This window comes from Takifugu rubripes, chromosome 3 (genome assembly GCF_901000725.2).
Source record: "Takifugu rubripes chromosome 3, fTakRub1.2, whole genome shotgun sequence".
NCBI classification, from domain to species: domain Eukaryota; kingdom Metazoa; phylum Chordata; class Actinopteri; order Tetraodontiformes; family Tetraodontidae; genus Takifugu; species Takifugu rubripes.
Window position 1 is genome coordinate 984,425 of NC_042287.1, and position 16,740 is coordinate 1,001,164.

Below are 16,740 nucleotides of genomic sequence, written 5' to 3' on the forward strand. Positions count from 1 at the left end.
TGTATGTGGGTGATAGGAAGTGCCTCAGGCCACCACCTCTGTTTAAGGATGGTTTTTCCAATTTGACATGGATAGCTTCCTTGACACCCCTTTCAAACCAGCCGTCTTCTCTGGCCAGTATCCGGCCAATACTGGCTGCAGGGCTTTCTCAGGAGAGATTCTCAGACGCTCATCAAAGTGGAATAACTTCTTAAGGAGATCATAAAGAGCCCTGGGGTCCTTCATTTCATTTCTGTCATTTGTTGGATTGGCCTGCCATTGGAATCAGTGATTTAATACAAAGATAATCAATTACGAACAATGAAATTAATTATAACTGGTTAAAAAAAAGAGAGTGCTTACCGAAAACAATTGTGTTAGAGAATATCTAAAACACTGAGGAACGTCATTGAAGTTCTTTAATTTAGCTGGACCATATTCAACTGGTGTCTGAAAGAACAAACCCAACAGTTAGTGAACATACACTTTTCCTGCCCTCCCAACATTTCAGCAGATAGGAAAAGGATTGGAGATGTTACACCCAAATTCAAATATCCTTGGACACTTGGAAATAGTATGAGTGAGTAACATATTTATGTTTGCAGTGGTGGATAAGATCAGCATCAAAATGCAGAGAACATGTACTCACCTTTAATCTCCATGAATAATCAGAATGGTGTCCCACCTTTACAAAATATCTGCTGGTGTATCTCCCAGCATTTAATATGTAGTTTCGGGGCATACCCAGTAGGTCCATCATGTGTCTCATCTGTAAACCAAACATACACAGTTAAGAGGACATGCTCTAATTGCCTATAGATATTTTTGTCAAGTATACTTGCATTTTGATATGATGAGTAATTGCGGATGGTTTGAGGGTTGTATAAAAACAAAAGGATTTGGCCAACTCCCCAAATATCTCAATCTTTATTTATATAGCGTCTTTTACAATTAGAATTGTTTCAAGGCGCTTTCCAGAATCCCAGGGCCTAACCCCAGACAAGCAACAGTGGTAAAGAAAAACTCCCCTTTAACAGGAAGAAACCTTGAGCAGGACCAGGCTCATGTAGGGGGACCCTCCTGCTGATGGCCGGCTAGGAAGAGAGGGAGGAGAAGGGGGAGGACAGGTAGAGGATAGAATAGGTAGGAGAGGAGAGGAGAGGGGAGGGGTAGAGGAGAGGAGAGGTAGAGGGAAGGGGAGGGGAGGTAGGAGAGGAGAGGCATAGAGCATAGAAATACATACAAAAATACATTATATTGAATTAAATTGAATTGAATAAGCTGCTGGTTGAGTGGTTCAGCGGGGTCGGAGGTCAATATACAGCTCTGAAGGCGGCAATGCTTGTATATGGATACAGAAGGGGGGGGGGGGGGGGGGGGGGCAGAAAAACTACACAGGAAATAGCATTACTAGTCTACTTGATGAGGAGGAGGAGAGGAGGGAAGAGGAAACCATGACCCAGTGGGGTGACGGAGGCCTGTCAGGTGATCATGTTTCTGGACCCGGCAGCCTTGGCCTATAGCAGCATAGCTAAGATGTTAACCTAATGATTAGACGACCCCCTAAGTATGATAATTTGTCTGTCTATGATAATAACCGGAACTACAGAATTAGTAACAATAAGCTTTTTCAAAGAGGTAGGTTTTAAGCCTAATCTTAAAAGTAGCGGTGGAGTCAGCCTCCCGTACCTGGACAGGGAGCTGGTTCCACAGCAGGGGGGCCTGGTAGCTAAATGCTCAGCCCCCCATTCTACTCCTAGAAACTCTGGGGACCACAAGTAGACCAGCATTCTGTGAGTGGAGTGGTCTATTGGGCTGGTAAGGTATCACTAGCTCCCCCAGGTAGGATGGAGCTAGGCCTCTGAGGACCTTGTACGTCAAAAGAAGGGTTTTAAAAATTATTCTAAATTTAACGGACAGCCAATGAAGCGAGGCCATTACAGGAGTTATGTGATCTCTTTTGTCAATACCTGTCAGAACTCTGGCTGCAGCATTTTGGATCAACTGGAGGCTTCTTAAAGAGTTGTTTGGACACCCTAATAATTACAATAGTCGAGCCTGGAAGTAACAAATGCGTGGACTAACTTTTCAGCATCATGCTGCTGCAGTAGCTTCCTGATCTTTGTGATGTTCCTCAGGTGAAAAAAGGCACTTCTAGAGACTAATTTAATGTGTGAGTTGAAGGAGAGATTTTGATCAAAAGTTCCTCCTAGATTCCTCACAGAGAGACTAGATGTTAATGAGATACCATCTAGAGTGATCATGTGATCTAATCTATCCCAGAGAGGTTCAGGACCAAACACCATGACCTCAGTTTTTCCTGGGTTAAGGAGGAGGAAATTTGAAGACATCCAGGACTTGATGTCTTTAAGACAGGCCTGAAGCTTCACTAACTTCTGTCTCCTCTGGTTTCATGGATAAATAAAGCTGAGTGTCATCAGCATAACAATGAAAATTTATTCCATGCTGGCAAATGTTTCCTAAGGGAAGCATGTACAAGGTGAAAAAGATTGGTCAAAGTACAGAACCTTGTGGAACTCCATGGCTAACCCTACTGTATGAAGAGGGAACACCATGTACATGAGGAAACTGGTATCTATCTGATAGATATGATCTAAACCAGTCTAGTGCTGCCCTTTATTCCCAATCACATGTTCCAGTCTATGTATGTTGTCACGTAAATGACAGCTTTAGAAATGGCTTCATTTCATTACTTGAGTCAGTTGGTTTCCTCCAGCAGATAAACCAACCAACTAATATCTTCTACCACACCATAGATCTAGTTCTGACTCATGGTGTTGAGGTAGAACATGTGTCAGTGTTCCCTCAGAACCCCCTCCTGTCAGATCATTCTTTGATCACTTTTACATTTATGATTAAGGATTTTCTATGCTAGGAACTCAGTCTTACTATAGCAGATATCTTTCAGATAATGCTGTAGCTAAGTTTAAGGAAGTGATCCCTGTGCTGATCCCAGGACCACCGTGTGTTTCCCCAGGGATCAGTCATTATAATCTTAGCCCTGCTGATGTTGACTCTATTGCTGAAGGTGCAGCAACCTCAATGAAAATCATGCTTGATTCTGTTGCCCCCTTGAAAAAGAAAATAGTAAATCAGAGGTGTGCGCCCCCTGGTATAACTCACATGTTAGGACCCTCAAGCAGAAAGTGCGAAGACTAGAAAGGAAATGGTATTCTTGTAAAATAGACAGCTATCATGTAGCCTGGAAAAACTGTCTAGTAGTTTACAAAAAGGCCCTCCATAAGGCTAGAACAGCTTATTTTTCTTCTTTAATTGAAGAAAACAAGAACAACTCCAGACTTCTTTTCAGCACTGTGGCCAAATTAACCAAGAGTCACAGTGTGACAAAACTCACTCTGAGGACTCTCTGAGCGCAGAGTTTCAGGAAGTAACAGTCTTTATTACAACTCAAGACGCCTCCATGGAGGGATGAAACAAAGAACCGACTAAACCAAGAGAAATCTAGAAAAGGGGCAAAGCCAACAAAAAACACTCTTATGAGGAACCAGAAAAACTAAGGCTGTGAAAGTTCCAAAATAATCGCACGGTAAGCGCAGATGTTCAAGGACTAGATTCTCGTGACTAGGGAGTACAAGCTGGTGATCAGGACGAAAGACTTGATACACTGGCACAGGACAAAGGGAGACACAGACTATAAGCACATGGGGGGGGGGGGGGGGTAATAGGGAACACCTGAAAACAATCAGGAATCAGGGAAGACAATCAGACTGGTGACACATGAGGAAGGGCGAGTGGCCTGAAACGAGAGTAGAGTTAGTTTCAAAATAAAACAGGAAGTCACAAAACCAACATGGAGACAGGACAAAAAAAGGACCAACTTAACCTACAGGTGTGACACAGTGTTTTAGATCCACGTATTCCTTCTTCCCTTAGTGGTGAAGACTTCATGAGCTTCTTCACTGATAAAGTTCTAGCTATCAGAGAGAAAGCTAACCAGGCCATCCCAACAACTGGACCATCACCAGACGTGCTGACTGTGGAAACATACAGGTTCTCCAACGAGCCCTTAAGCTCCTTCAGCCCTATATATTTTTCTGAGGCGTCGTCGCTAATTCAGAAATCCAAGACCACCACGTGTCTTTTAGATCCCATCCCAACACACCTGTTGAAGGATGTTTTACCAATGATAGGCAGTTCTATCCTGGACCAGATCAATTGTTCTTTAGTGACAGGTTATGTACCCCGATCCTACAAGGTGGCAGTGATTAAGCCGTTGCTCAAAGAAACATCACTGGATCTTGATACATCAGCAAACTATAGGCCGATATCCAACCTTCCTTTTATCTGATAATGTGTTCATATGTCTTCTAATCCCAGGTGGCCAGCAACCGTATCACAGCAAGACGAATAAGCTGTTATCAGAAGTCCTGTGGCACTGCAACCTGCTTAAAGAACTTCTCCAGTTTTCTCAGTTTCAGCTTCACTTTTGTTGTCACAAACTTGTCATTGGAACACCTAAATGACTCAGGCAGGTTTAACTCATCACCTAAGTTACACGACTGTGGACGGATTACAACACAAGTGTGGAACACTTAAGCAATACCTCAGGACAGGCTGGAGTATTGTTGAGGAAACTTCCTTTACCTACACGTTCCTCGTGCCATTCATTTACTCAGGAAGGAGTAAACAAACAATCAATTCTGAATCAACGAACTCCACAATTTTTATTTATGACAGAAAACTGAAATCACTTAAAGAAACTTCTGAGCACTGTGTCTCAGTTCATGAGGACGGGCCCCGATCATCCTTGTGTCACGTGTATTTGTACCACAGCATGGGGGTCAACTCCTTCTGCCAACAGAACTCTATCTTGATGAATTCCTTTCCCTTATCTGGTCTTGATCCTCTTAAACGAGCCCCAAGAACTGACAATCTCAGCATTGTGAACAGTACACACAATGATTCTGAGCACAATAATCAATTCTCCCAAAACTCACACATGACAATATTTAAAATGACTAAGTTGAGTTCTGACAGGAACTAGCCAGAGCCCACATGACTCCTGTGCTGATTGCTGATTGGAGGTGTCAGCAGGAGGCTGCAGGAGGCAAATGGAGCCCACAGCTTTCATGATTGATGCCTAAAACAGTGGAAGAGCAGCTTCACCTGCAGACATCAGGGAGCCACTTCACCTGTTCAAAACAGAAGGTTCTCACTGCCTCCAGCCAACACCTGCTGAGCACCGCATGCTCAGACTGCTGACATCTAGATTTTCTCAATTCTCAATTGCTTTTCTATTATGACTCATTTTACTTATTTTTCATTTTGAATTGATACAAAGACTCTGTGTTGCTGGTTTGTTCCATAGTAACGTTTATTATCAAGACAAAAGGGTGAACTGGTAATACAGAACATCTGGCAGGAATCTTAAATTAAAGCTGTTATTTGGACTCTTCTCACTGAGATGAAGAAGCTGCATCAATATCTGAACTGTGGGTGCTCATGTGTTGCACTAACTCACAACTCTGGGTAAAGGCTTCCCCACAAGTTTCACAGACATGTGGACTCTCATCTGTGTGAACTCTAGTGTGATATTTTAATGCAGAACTTCGTTTGAAGGTTTCCCCACATGTTTTACACCCATATGGTCTCTCACCTGTGTGAATTCTTACGTGGACATTTAATGCAGAATTTTTTTTGAAGGCTTTTCCACATGTTTTGCACACAAATGGTCTCTCATCTTCGTGAATCCTCATGTGGACATTTAATGCAATATTTCCTTTAAAGGTCTTCCCACATTTTTTACACACACATAGTCCATATTCATTGTGAATTGTCATGTGGACCTTTAATTCGTAATTATGTTTAAAGGTCTTCCCACATGTTTTACACACATATGGTCTCTCACCCGTGTGAACTCTTAAGTGGACCTTTAATTGATAATTTTGTTTAAAGGTCTTCCCACATGTTTTACACACAAATGGTCTCTCACCTGTGTGAACTTTCATGTGGTCATTTAATGAATTACTATTTATAAAGGTTTTCTCACATGTTTTGCACAAATATGGTCTCTCACCTGTGTGAATTCTCACGTGGCGTCTTAATGAAGAAGCTCCTGCAAAGGTTTTCCCACATGTTTTACACAAATATGGTTTCTCACCTGTGTGAATTCTCATGTGGATTTTTAAATTGGAATTTGTGTTGAAGGTTTTCCCACATGTTTTACACCCATATGGTCTGTCACCTGTGTGAACTATTAAGTGGGCCTTTAATTGATGATTTCGTTTAAAGGTCTTCCCACAGGTTTTACACGCAAATGGTCTCTCATCTGTGTGAATTCTCATGTGGCGTCTTAATGAAGAACTATCTATAAAGATTTTCCCACATGTTTTACACACATATGGTCTCTCACCTGTGTGATCTCTTAAGTGGGTCTTTAATTCATAATTGTGTTTAAAGGTCTTCCCACAAGTTTTACACACATATGGTCTCTCACCTGTGTGAACTCTCATGTGGATTTTTAATGTAGAATTTCTTCCAAAGGTTTTCCCACATGTTTTACACAAATGTGATGTCTTACATGTGTGAACTCTGAGGTGTTTCTTCAGTAAGGTTGACAGTTTGAAATCTTTCCCACATGATTCACAGATAAACAATCTGGCTCCTGTCTGACTTTTATTGTCAGCCGATGCGGAGTGATGCCCTCTGGAACCTTTCCCACATGCCAAGCCAACGTGTGGGGTGTCATTAAGATTGATTGTGGAGTGTCCTGTCATGTCTGCCTTGACCTTTCCCTGTTGTTCACCTATGTTACATGCAGACGTTTTAGCACCCGTGTCTGTATCACAGTCCACTGCTGACTCTGCTGGGATGTTTACATTCCCAGTCTGACATTTAGGATGGTTCTGCTTCATGGTTTGTTTTGGCTCTTCAGCTGTGGTCCACCTGGAGTCTTCGCTGGTCCTGTTTTCCTCATCTTTGCTCTCAGATATATGAGGACTGTAGGAGAGCAGCTGCAGGTCACAGTCTGGATCTGGTAACACAGGGCTTTGAACTGTTGTGTTCACCTCAGGCTTTTCCTGGCTCTGATCAGGATTCAAGCCCAGTTCACCATTGTCATTTTGCTCATGTATGGGAGTCACCATTAAGGTGTCCATCTCTTGCTTCACAGGCAGCGTCTCTCTGTTCTGATAACAGCAGGTTTCCTCCTGTTCCTCTATGATTTGTGGAGGCTTCAAGTCCTCCTGATCCAGACTGCAGCTGCTATCCTGATGCTGGTCATTATCTTTTTCCTCCTTCCACAAAGGTTGCTGCTGTAAAAGCTCTGGAAATGCAGGAGAAATCATCAAGAATGGAAAGAAGCATGTGAGTATAAGCAATAGGTTTAGGGGCAACTGAACAAAAAGGGCAGTTTTTACCATCCAACGAGCCACAACAACGGGCAGCTCACAATCTCAATGTTCAAACCTGCAGCCTGTGAATTTCTGCATCTCTTCTCCAAACATCTGAAGCATCAGTCACCTCTGAATGATTAAATCTGAGGCTGCCATCTTTGTCGCAAACACACGTTACGAGAGAAAAACATCAGTCCACATCAGCACATGGCTAATGTGGCATCAGTGAAGATGTTTACTTGGACAAAACAGAGCTAGAACAGCAGTGTTTAAAGAAAAGGCTTGTTTACTTCACATTGAAAAACAGAAGACAACAACTCCAGCGGAACACAGCAGGTGTAAATTAGGAGTTGGTCATTAAGGCTTCCAGTGCTGAGGGAGAAGACCCTGTTCTGAGCTAGGAGCTAAAAGAGTCCCCAACTCTGCATGCAATAGAAAAAAGGTCATAAGAACCTTTGGTAATAGAAACTGCAAAAATCCCTCCAGAGCAAAGGGGGCGATGGTGATCAAATCAAGTCTTGATTTAATTTCTTTTCAATTCAATTAATCTTTCTTTGTGTGTTAAAATCAGAACTGTCTCTAGTTCCTTTACAGGACCCCAGAGCCTGACCCCGAACAAGCAGCAGAGGCAAGAAAAACTCCCTTTTAACAGGAAGAAACCTTGAGCAGAACCAGGCTCATACAGAGGGACTCTCCTGCTGATGGCTGGCTGGGCAGAGAGAGAGGAGAAGGGGGAGGACAGGTAGAGGAGAGAACAGGTAGAGATCATGCAAATACATTAATGACACTGAGCTGGGGCTGCACAGTGTATTAATATTAATATGTGCCACAATCACATCACAGACCAGTCCTTGGAGTGCCACAAGTCGGGAAAAACTAGCTCCACTTGCTTCAGCCTTGTCCACAGCCATATACTGTAATGAGTGTGCATGCCACCAAAACTACACTTGGAAGCCGACATGGTCATCTGCAAGAGCAGCAGCAGCTGCTGCTTTGTGATTAGTGACATCAGCAGCAATAAATGTCAAGAGGTTAACTAAGGCTCTGATTATAATGCTTTTCCTCATGTTAGCAGGGTAAGGTGGTGATTGTTGAAAGCACTTTGAAATCTTTTTGAGAAAGTGCCATGCACTGTTACATTGTTATAATTAGAGGCACAGTGTGCAGTTTTGTTTTGTATTTGTTGTTGCACTTGGAATTTAAATTGTTTGTTAGTAAAATGACTGAAAATGTAAAAAGGAAAAAGATATGGCTCACCTAAACTGGGTACAATTTGAAATACATTGTCTAAATAAAAGACCATGCACTTCTATGATGTTATATGCACTTTGCTTTTATTTATTTACCTTGCTTTTTATTCATGTTGGAGATATATTTGATGCTGTCTGTCACTTAAACAAGTGCAATCCTAAGTATCTGTGATATGACTGACCTAGACTGATTCTTATGATTTATGTTCAGACTGAACTATAGTTATTACAGTCGTAGTCTATGTGTGGATTTTTGTCCATATGTTGCTGCTGCTGCTAATGTTCCTTGGTGAGCGCGCTACATTTATCTGAAAGAACAACGACCTCATTACACTTCTGTTACAAAATACCCAGTAATCTCAGTATGTTTCTGCTATTTCTTTATGTATTCCCATGAATACTCATCTTCTCTGGCCCCTTATTTTGCTTCAGATTCATGAACTGGCCCCAAGTCCAAATTAATTGAATGGCCCTAAACCCAAGAAAGTGCACTCAGTAGTGTGTACACCATTTTGAACTAGTGTCTGAATGCTTAATGAGCATCGCTGTACCCTATGTAGTGCACTCAGTGTATCCCACAATGCACTGCGAAAAGTCATGTACTGATGCACCCGAACCCGTTAACATATCCCATCAGCCTTTGCGGTATCATGTGACCAGTTGTTAATGGCTGGTGAACTAGGTCACGGAGAGCTGTCATCCAAATGTTAAATATTGTCCCCTAAGTGTGTAATATGTTACTTTCTGGAAGCATAGTGCTTATTTCACTTTAGTGACGCTATGACATCATTTAGCATGCGCCGGCGTAGTGTATGAAAACAAATTTAAAATTCCAACTCCCCTATTAAGTGAGTAGAGAATAGAGAATGAGTGTGTGGTTTTGAACACAGCGATGATCCATAAACTCTGTAAGCTACGCAGACAGAGAAGCGTAATGAGGTCATTATTCTTTGAGATAAATGCAGCGCGCTCACCAAGGAACATTAGCAGCAGCTACAATGGTCTGTTAGCCAGCAATATGTGTGCTGCTAACTCTTGTAGCTTTGCTATTGCTCCCCCAGAACATGTGGAGTTGTTGTGTCAATACTCTGAGCAGTGGAGACACATTTGTTAGCTTCACCCTCACTAACATCGCCACCTACTGGCCTGCCATGCTCACTACCTTTTCAGTCCTCAGCGGTTTACATTTAAATCGGTATAAATTAACATTTACCATCACATTTCCGTTGCATAAACACTGCTTCAGTGTCACAATGAACATCTTTCCATATTTTGTCTTGTTAAAATCTTACGTACCTGTCCTGTGTAACTTTATTTGGGGTCTCCAAACACTTTCCACCAGTCTGCGCTGATAATCGAGCTCTTCTTCATATCCGTCGAGCTTTTGTTGAAACACTCGGAATATTTCTTCAGCAGCAACAGTCAGTCGCTCCACGACAAACGTCCTCAAACACTCAACAGAAGACATTCTTGTTGCTTCCACACCACAAACATACAAAATACACGGTCAAACATGCAAAAACCTTCTGCTCAGAGCCGCTGTTACCAAATGTGTCCCGCGAATGTTACACATTAAAGTTCCGTAAAAACAACCGCGGGAGCATTTGGTTCCGGTGTGGTGAGTGTTACCCGAGGATCGGGGCCGGCAACCGAAAATATTGAAAGAACCATATAGGAACAAAAAAAACAAAAAACAAATCTGTCTGGAGCCGCAAAAAACGAAAAGCCTTAATTAGGCCTTATAATGAAGGCAACGTGTGCTGTAAGTGTCTATATTAGCGAATGCTTCTCCAAAATTTTCTGTAATATTCCACCAGAAACACGGTGAATGAGACATTACGTATGAAAAATATGTCTTTTGTCTTCGCTAATGTTGAGGAAGCGGTCGCGGAATTTAGCCGTTTCGAGAAGTAAACGATGAGTCTAAATTACTGCATAGGAGATGGTTTATTCAGTCAGTCGGTCAAGATACATGCACGGAAGCATGCAGAGAGATCTCCGCCTTACGTACACAGTTCTGAGGCGCGGACACATGACGTCTGCACAGCATGTGTGTGCTGCATGCATCGCATGTGTTTGGTGCCTGCACAGCAGTGTTCTGGCTGGCGCAAGAAGTTGAATGGCTGAGAATGTCCCCCTCCTCCTTTGAACCTCAGGGCGCCTTTGTTTCCTGTGAATGCATGGGGTGCCAAACAGGGTCATGTGCTCACCCAGTCTCCACCACACCCTTCCTAATTTCCATTTCTTTTCCTTTCTTTTGCACGCAAGTTACATTTCAAACCTTCCTAATTTCCATTTCTTTTCCTTTCTTTTGCACTCAAATTCCATTTCAAAGCTTCCTTTACTTACACATTACTTGTGAAGAGAATTAAATGATCTTGTTAGCATATTTTATCTTATTAGCATGTGTTATACTATATGTTTTTGTTTTATGTTACAGGTAGTTTAGAAGTTAGGGATAGTATAGAATCTTTAGTAGGAATACACATAAGCAAGTCAGTTGACCCTTCCTTGACATGAATACTGTTTAGACAGTTGGAGCCAGGCAGACAGGAACTAGTAGACCCCCATTGTAAAATATGACAGCATAATTTACTGGTGATTGATAAGTTCCTGCACAGGAATATGACGTCTGATCTGGCCATTTGGGAAGACAACGGATAAGAAGGACTGCACCAGCACCAAATGAGGCAGGAAGAAGAAGATGAGGTCACCCAAGAAGAAGGACTAGATTGGACTAAATTAGCATGAATAATTTACATATGTCTTTCTATAAAAACTGGGCCAAGGGATAGTTAGGTTGTCAGACTTCATACCCTGACAATGGACAATAGTTATTGTAGGGTTATGAACTGGCCCGGAGCTCTGTAATATTTGTATCTTGAATTCTATGTGCTAAATACATTTTGAAATTGGCCTTATTCGTCTTGAAGTCTTCATTTAAAGAACACGCGGATTGGCAGTGACACACGAGAGGTATTGCAATCCAACACTTGCATTGTTTGTTTTCTCAGGAATAAATAGACAAACAATCAATTCTGAATGAATAAATAGGTGTGATTTTTTTTGTTTGTACTTACGGAAGCTTCTGGGGTCTCGGCTCTGGGCTTTCAGTTGGTATTGCAGGCAACTGAGTAAACAAGTCATCGAAGTCATCCTCACCTTGGGCCCATATCTGTTTTTTTGTCATGTTACAGCTGCATCTGTGGTGCTCCAGCCTGTCCTGATGTTTTTCTTTAAGTGTTACACTTATGTTGTCATACGTGCACAGTCGTGTAAGTTTGGTGATGAGTTAAGCCCACCTGAGTCATCTAGGTGTTCCAATGACGAGTTTGTGACAACGAAAGTGGAGCTGAAACTGCAAAAAAAATGGCGAATTCCATTCAGAAGGTTGTAGTGCCACAATACTTCCAATAACAGCTTATTGGTCTTGCTGCATTTTTTGGGCCAGTTCTGAAGACCGATTTCTGACACTTTTTATCGTGTGTGCCAAGAAAACCCAATCAAGCCATTCCTCCTGCTCCATCGCAGCCCATCCCCAGTATTACAAAGCCTTTTGAACACACAGTGTCAGGGTCTTGGGTATTGTTTTGGTGTTCTTTGTTGGTTGTTTTTCCCTGTCCCTGGTCTGTTCTTTCTCCAGGGGGCATGGTGCCGCCACTTTCCTATAGCTGTTAGGAAAGTTGCACCTATTGCTAATCAACTGGCTATTTAGGCCCTGGGCTTCTGGCCACCAGTGGCTGACCATTTTGTCAGTGTTGTGGTAAATGTGGACTGTTACTTGCCCTTTTGTTTGAGATTCAGGAGTTATAATCATTTTTGTTTTCTGCTCAAGGTCACTATGCCTCCCTCCTTTGGAAAAGGAATGAAAAGGATCTTTTACACATTCCGAGCATCTTTATCTTGCTGCATTGAGGCTTCTTTTGGTTTCAATAAACCCTATAGTGAGACCTAGTTGGCTGTTTCCTGTCGGCATTGGAGTCCTGATCAAGCTAAATCTTAACACAGTCCTTGTTGGCACGGTCCACTTCCTAAAAGGAAGTGGGGACATCAGTATTTGTTTAGCTTGCTGTGTACAACCACTTGTTATCCAGAAGCCATTATGCTACGTAATTTGAAAGCCAAAGCTGTCATTAAGGCTTTTGTTAGTTTATTTTCCACCTTTAACATGTCCAAATCGCCAAGCATCACCAGAACTTCAAGGTTCTTGGCTTCTATCCATCCTTAGGGTTTGTAGACACAAGTCCCAGGTGTGATTCAGTCTCTATTCTGCTTGTGTTAAATCAACTGAATTGGTATGACTTAATCTATGGTCGTCTTGGTCATCCTTATGTAACAGGGCCTTTGTGTTATGTGTTATAACGCGTTTAATTACACAAAATATGGTCCGTTGCATGCTCAGCTGTCAGAAATACAGAATTTCCGGTCTTTAGTAATGGGTTTGGGAACTCCAACCTGCATTTCTTCTTCTGTGGTGCCCCTATAAAAGTGATGGCAATCCCTCCGCCTCTCCCCTTTTGCACATTACTCTTGTGGGAGAGGAACTCGAGCGGGCTGTTAACTGTCGATCAATGTTATTATTTGTTGTGGCCAGAATAAAGAGAATCCTGGATACGAGAGTCTCATTAAACACAACGCAGAGTTCCACCAGTTACACTTAGCAGCAGGAGGGTCCCCCTACATGAGCCTGTTCCTGCTCAAGGTTTCTTCCTGTTAAAGGGGAGTTTTTCCTTGCCACTGTTGCTTGTCTGGGGTTAGGCCCTGGGATTCTGGAAAGCACCTTGAAACAATTTTGATTGTATAAGACGCTATATAAATAAAGATTGATTGATTAATTACCCCAAAGAGATCCAGGAACCAAAGGGAGAAGGAGCGACAGTGAAGTCGACCTTTGACACAGGACGAGATTCTGGATCGGCGGTGGACAGACTCTTAATCGTACTGCCGCACTAATCAAACTTTGTGTGGTTCCTCCACTATACAGTCATGCTGTGCTCTGAATCCTGGTACTGTACTACCATCTAAACACATAAAAATTTTGTTGTGGAAAGTGTTGGATTGCAATACCTCTCGTGTGTCACTGCCAATCCGCGTGTTCTTTAAATGAAGACTTCAAGTAAACAAATGCCAATTTCAAAATGTATTTACAATAAAATTATTTCAAGATACAAATATTACAGAGCTCTGGGCCAGTTCATAACCCTACAAACAACAGAGTCAATTGTCAGGGCATGAAGTCTGACCGCCTAACTATCCCTTGGCCCAGTCTTTTATAGAACAATATATGTAAATTATTGATGCTAATTCAGTCCAATCCAGTCCTTCTTCTTGGATGACCTCATCTTCTTCTTCCCGCCTCATTTGGTGTTGGTGCAGTCCTTCTTCTCCATTATCTTCCCAGATAGCCAGGTCAGAGGTCATTCCTGCCGAGGAACTTATCAACACCAGTAAACTATTCTGTCACGTTTTACGATGGGGGTCTACCACTTTCCTTCTGACTGTCTCCTCCTGGCTCCAACTGTCTAAACAACATTCATGTCAAGGAAGGGTCAACTGACTGCTTATCTTTATTCCACTGATTAAACATTCTACTATTCCTAACTTCTAAAGTGCTTATAACAGAAAACAGAAACATATGGTACAACACATGCTAATAAAATAAAGACAATTCTCTTCAAAAGGAGGCCTTTAATGTAGTCAAGTGTGACTTTGACCGGTTCACAGTCACTTACCTTGGTAAGCAAGTAGGTCAGGGTCAGGTGCATCCTGTTAAGACCAAAATCCAGGCTACCTTAGCACATCTTGTCCCCCAAACTAGATTTGAGCTCCGCTGTTTTGGATTGTAGTTTCTAAAGAAACTTCTTTGATGTTACTCCTCTCACTAGCCTAACCAGCATGAAAAAACCTGTGGTTACCTGAAAGTCAACATGCCTTCCAGCCCTAAGGTGGTATGAGAAAGTTTGGGCACCCTTGACAATTGGCATTATTTTTATTCACCAATCATTGGGTGTTTTAATTCACAACTTAATTTTGATATATCAAATAACTGATGAACACAATCATATTTCAGCAATAAGGTTTATTGGGTTAACAGAAAATGTGCAATATGCCCCAAAACAAAAAAAGGCCTGTGCATAAATTTGGGCACCTTAATAGAAAAATCCTATTAGTATTTAGTAGAGCCTCCTTTTGCAAAAATAACAGCCTGTATGAGTGTCTGGATCCTGGATGATGGTATTTTGGCCCATTCCACCTGGCAAAACCTCTGCAATTCAGTGATGTTTGAAGGATTCCGAGCATGGACAGCCTGCTTCAATCATCCCACAGATTCTCGATGATATTCAAATCTGGGGACTGGGATGGCCATTCCAAAACATTGGGCCAGATTCACGAAACGTTCTTACGAACAAATTTGTTCTTAAGTCCCACTTATGAACATTTTACGAAGATTGTGGCATTCACCAATTTCTTCTTATCCTGGATTTATGCGTAGGTAAGAACAAATCCTACGAACACTCAGGAGTACTCTTACGCACATTTCAGTGCCGACATGTTGGCATGGTTGTGTTTTCTTCTCTTGTGGAGTTCAATAAAATTCAATATTACAATGATAATGTCATATTTATTTATTTCCTATTTTTAGTGATTCACGGAGAATTTTAAAATTACGTAAATGTGCCAATGACTTAACTTTAATCAACCAAATTGGAAACCATGCCAAAACTGTCTTTTTATTTGATTTTATCTTGATTTATTTTATTAGGGGATCGAGGATATGCCCTGGCTCCCTGGTTGTTGACACCACTGACCCTCAGACTTGTTATGTCATATATTAAAAACGACCAACACAACCATTCGATTCGTGAAAAGTTATAATGTATTAATTCTTCACCCAGATTACAACACCATATTCCCCCCCCCGTAAAACACTCCACTCAATTATAGGTCTGTACCACAGTTCCTTGATGCCTCCGTGCTGTGTGAGCGCATGCCATTCGTAGGTTTCCCACCGTTGGAATGTTTGCGGTCCATAAATGTCCTCCGAAAGCGCAGTGGTGTGTCCAGAGGCCTCCACGAGTGAAAAGTTCAAAAGAAAAAAAAAGTATAATCCGAGGACGGCGTCCACGATTAAAACGTTGAATAATAATCCAATCTGGGCGAAAAGGTGTCCATCAGGTTGCTGCCAATCGGCCATATAGTTGAAAAAAACAACTTTCCGTCCCGCTGTGTGTCGCTCCTTATGTCTCCGCGGGAGTTCTCCATGTTGATTGCCAATTAACATCAGCTGGGCACCTGCAGTTCGCGGGAACTTCTCCCTCATGAACCCCACCGTACAACAAATGGGGAATATTATAAACAGTTTTTATACATCCATCACACCTTCCCCCTTAAAGGGGAAATTTTGATTTTAATACTCAAAATTTCCAGTACATCCATTCATCCCATTTTCATACTTTTCAACAGCGGGATAGACAATCAGCAATAACATTATCTCTACCCTTGATGTGCTTGATTACCATGTCATACTCTTGAAGAATTAAACTCCAGCTTAACAACCTTCTATTCTTGTTTTTCATTTTACTCAAGAACACTAAAGGATTATGATCTGTATATACAATCAAAGGTTTCTGGCACGTACAAACATAGACATCAAAACGTTGAAGGGCCAGAATCAGGGCTAAGAGTTCTTTTTCAATAGTCGAATAATTTTTCTGGTACCGGTTCAACTTTCTGGAGAAATAGGCTACCGGATGGTCAATACCATTACTTTCGTTGTTTTGTAATAGCACGGCACCTACTGCATCATCACTTGCATCTACGGCTAAGGCAAATGGTTTGCCAAAATCAGGGGAACTGAGAACAGGGTAATGACATAAGAACTTCAATTCCTCAAAGGCCTTCCGACGGGCATCATTCCAGTCAAATTTCTCACATTTCTTCAGCAAATTTGTCAGAGGCAGGGCTACCTCGGCAAAGTTCTTGCAGAACTTACGATAATATCCTACCATACCTAAGAATCGGCGTAAGGCTCTCTTTGTTGTGGGAACAGGATAGGAGGCTATAAACTGGATCTTAGCATCAACAGGAGCCACCTTGCCTTGGCCAATCACATGCCCCAGATAAGTGACACTAGC

The 16,740-nt window shown here is 42.0% G+C and overlaps 1 protein-coding gene across 2 annotated transcripts; it reads right to left on the bottom strand.

The window, feature by feature from the left end:
- Window positions 1–11,802, bottom strand: LOC101070160 (zinc finger protein 883-like). 2 transcript variants are annotated; one of them, XR_003887962.1, is made up of 3 exons: window positions 9,902–10,035; window positions 343–748; window positions 1–252 (listed from the first exon to the last, which is right to left on the bottom strand). XR_003887962.1 is itself a non-coding variant. In XM_011617755.2 (3 exons), exons 2-3 carry the CDS (start codon window positions 10,071–10,073, stop codon window positions 5,418–5,420), a joined length of 2,040 nt encoding a protein of 679 aa, XP_011616057.2. In that variant the 5' UTR covers window positions 10,074–10,775; window positions 11,686–11,802; the 3' UTR covers window positions 5,315–5,417. The 2 variants fall into 2 exon arrangements, 1 of the variants encoding a protein (XP_011616057.2); XM_011617755.2 differs by lacking the exons at window positions 1–252; window positions 343–748 and adding exons at window positions 5,315–7,285; window positions 11,686–11,802 and having other exon boundaries at window positions 9,902–10,775.
- Between the last annotated feature and the right edge of the window lie 4,938 nt (window positions 11,803–16,740).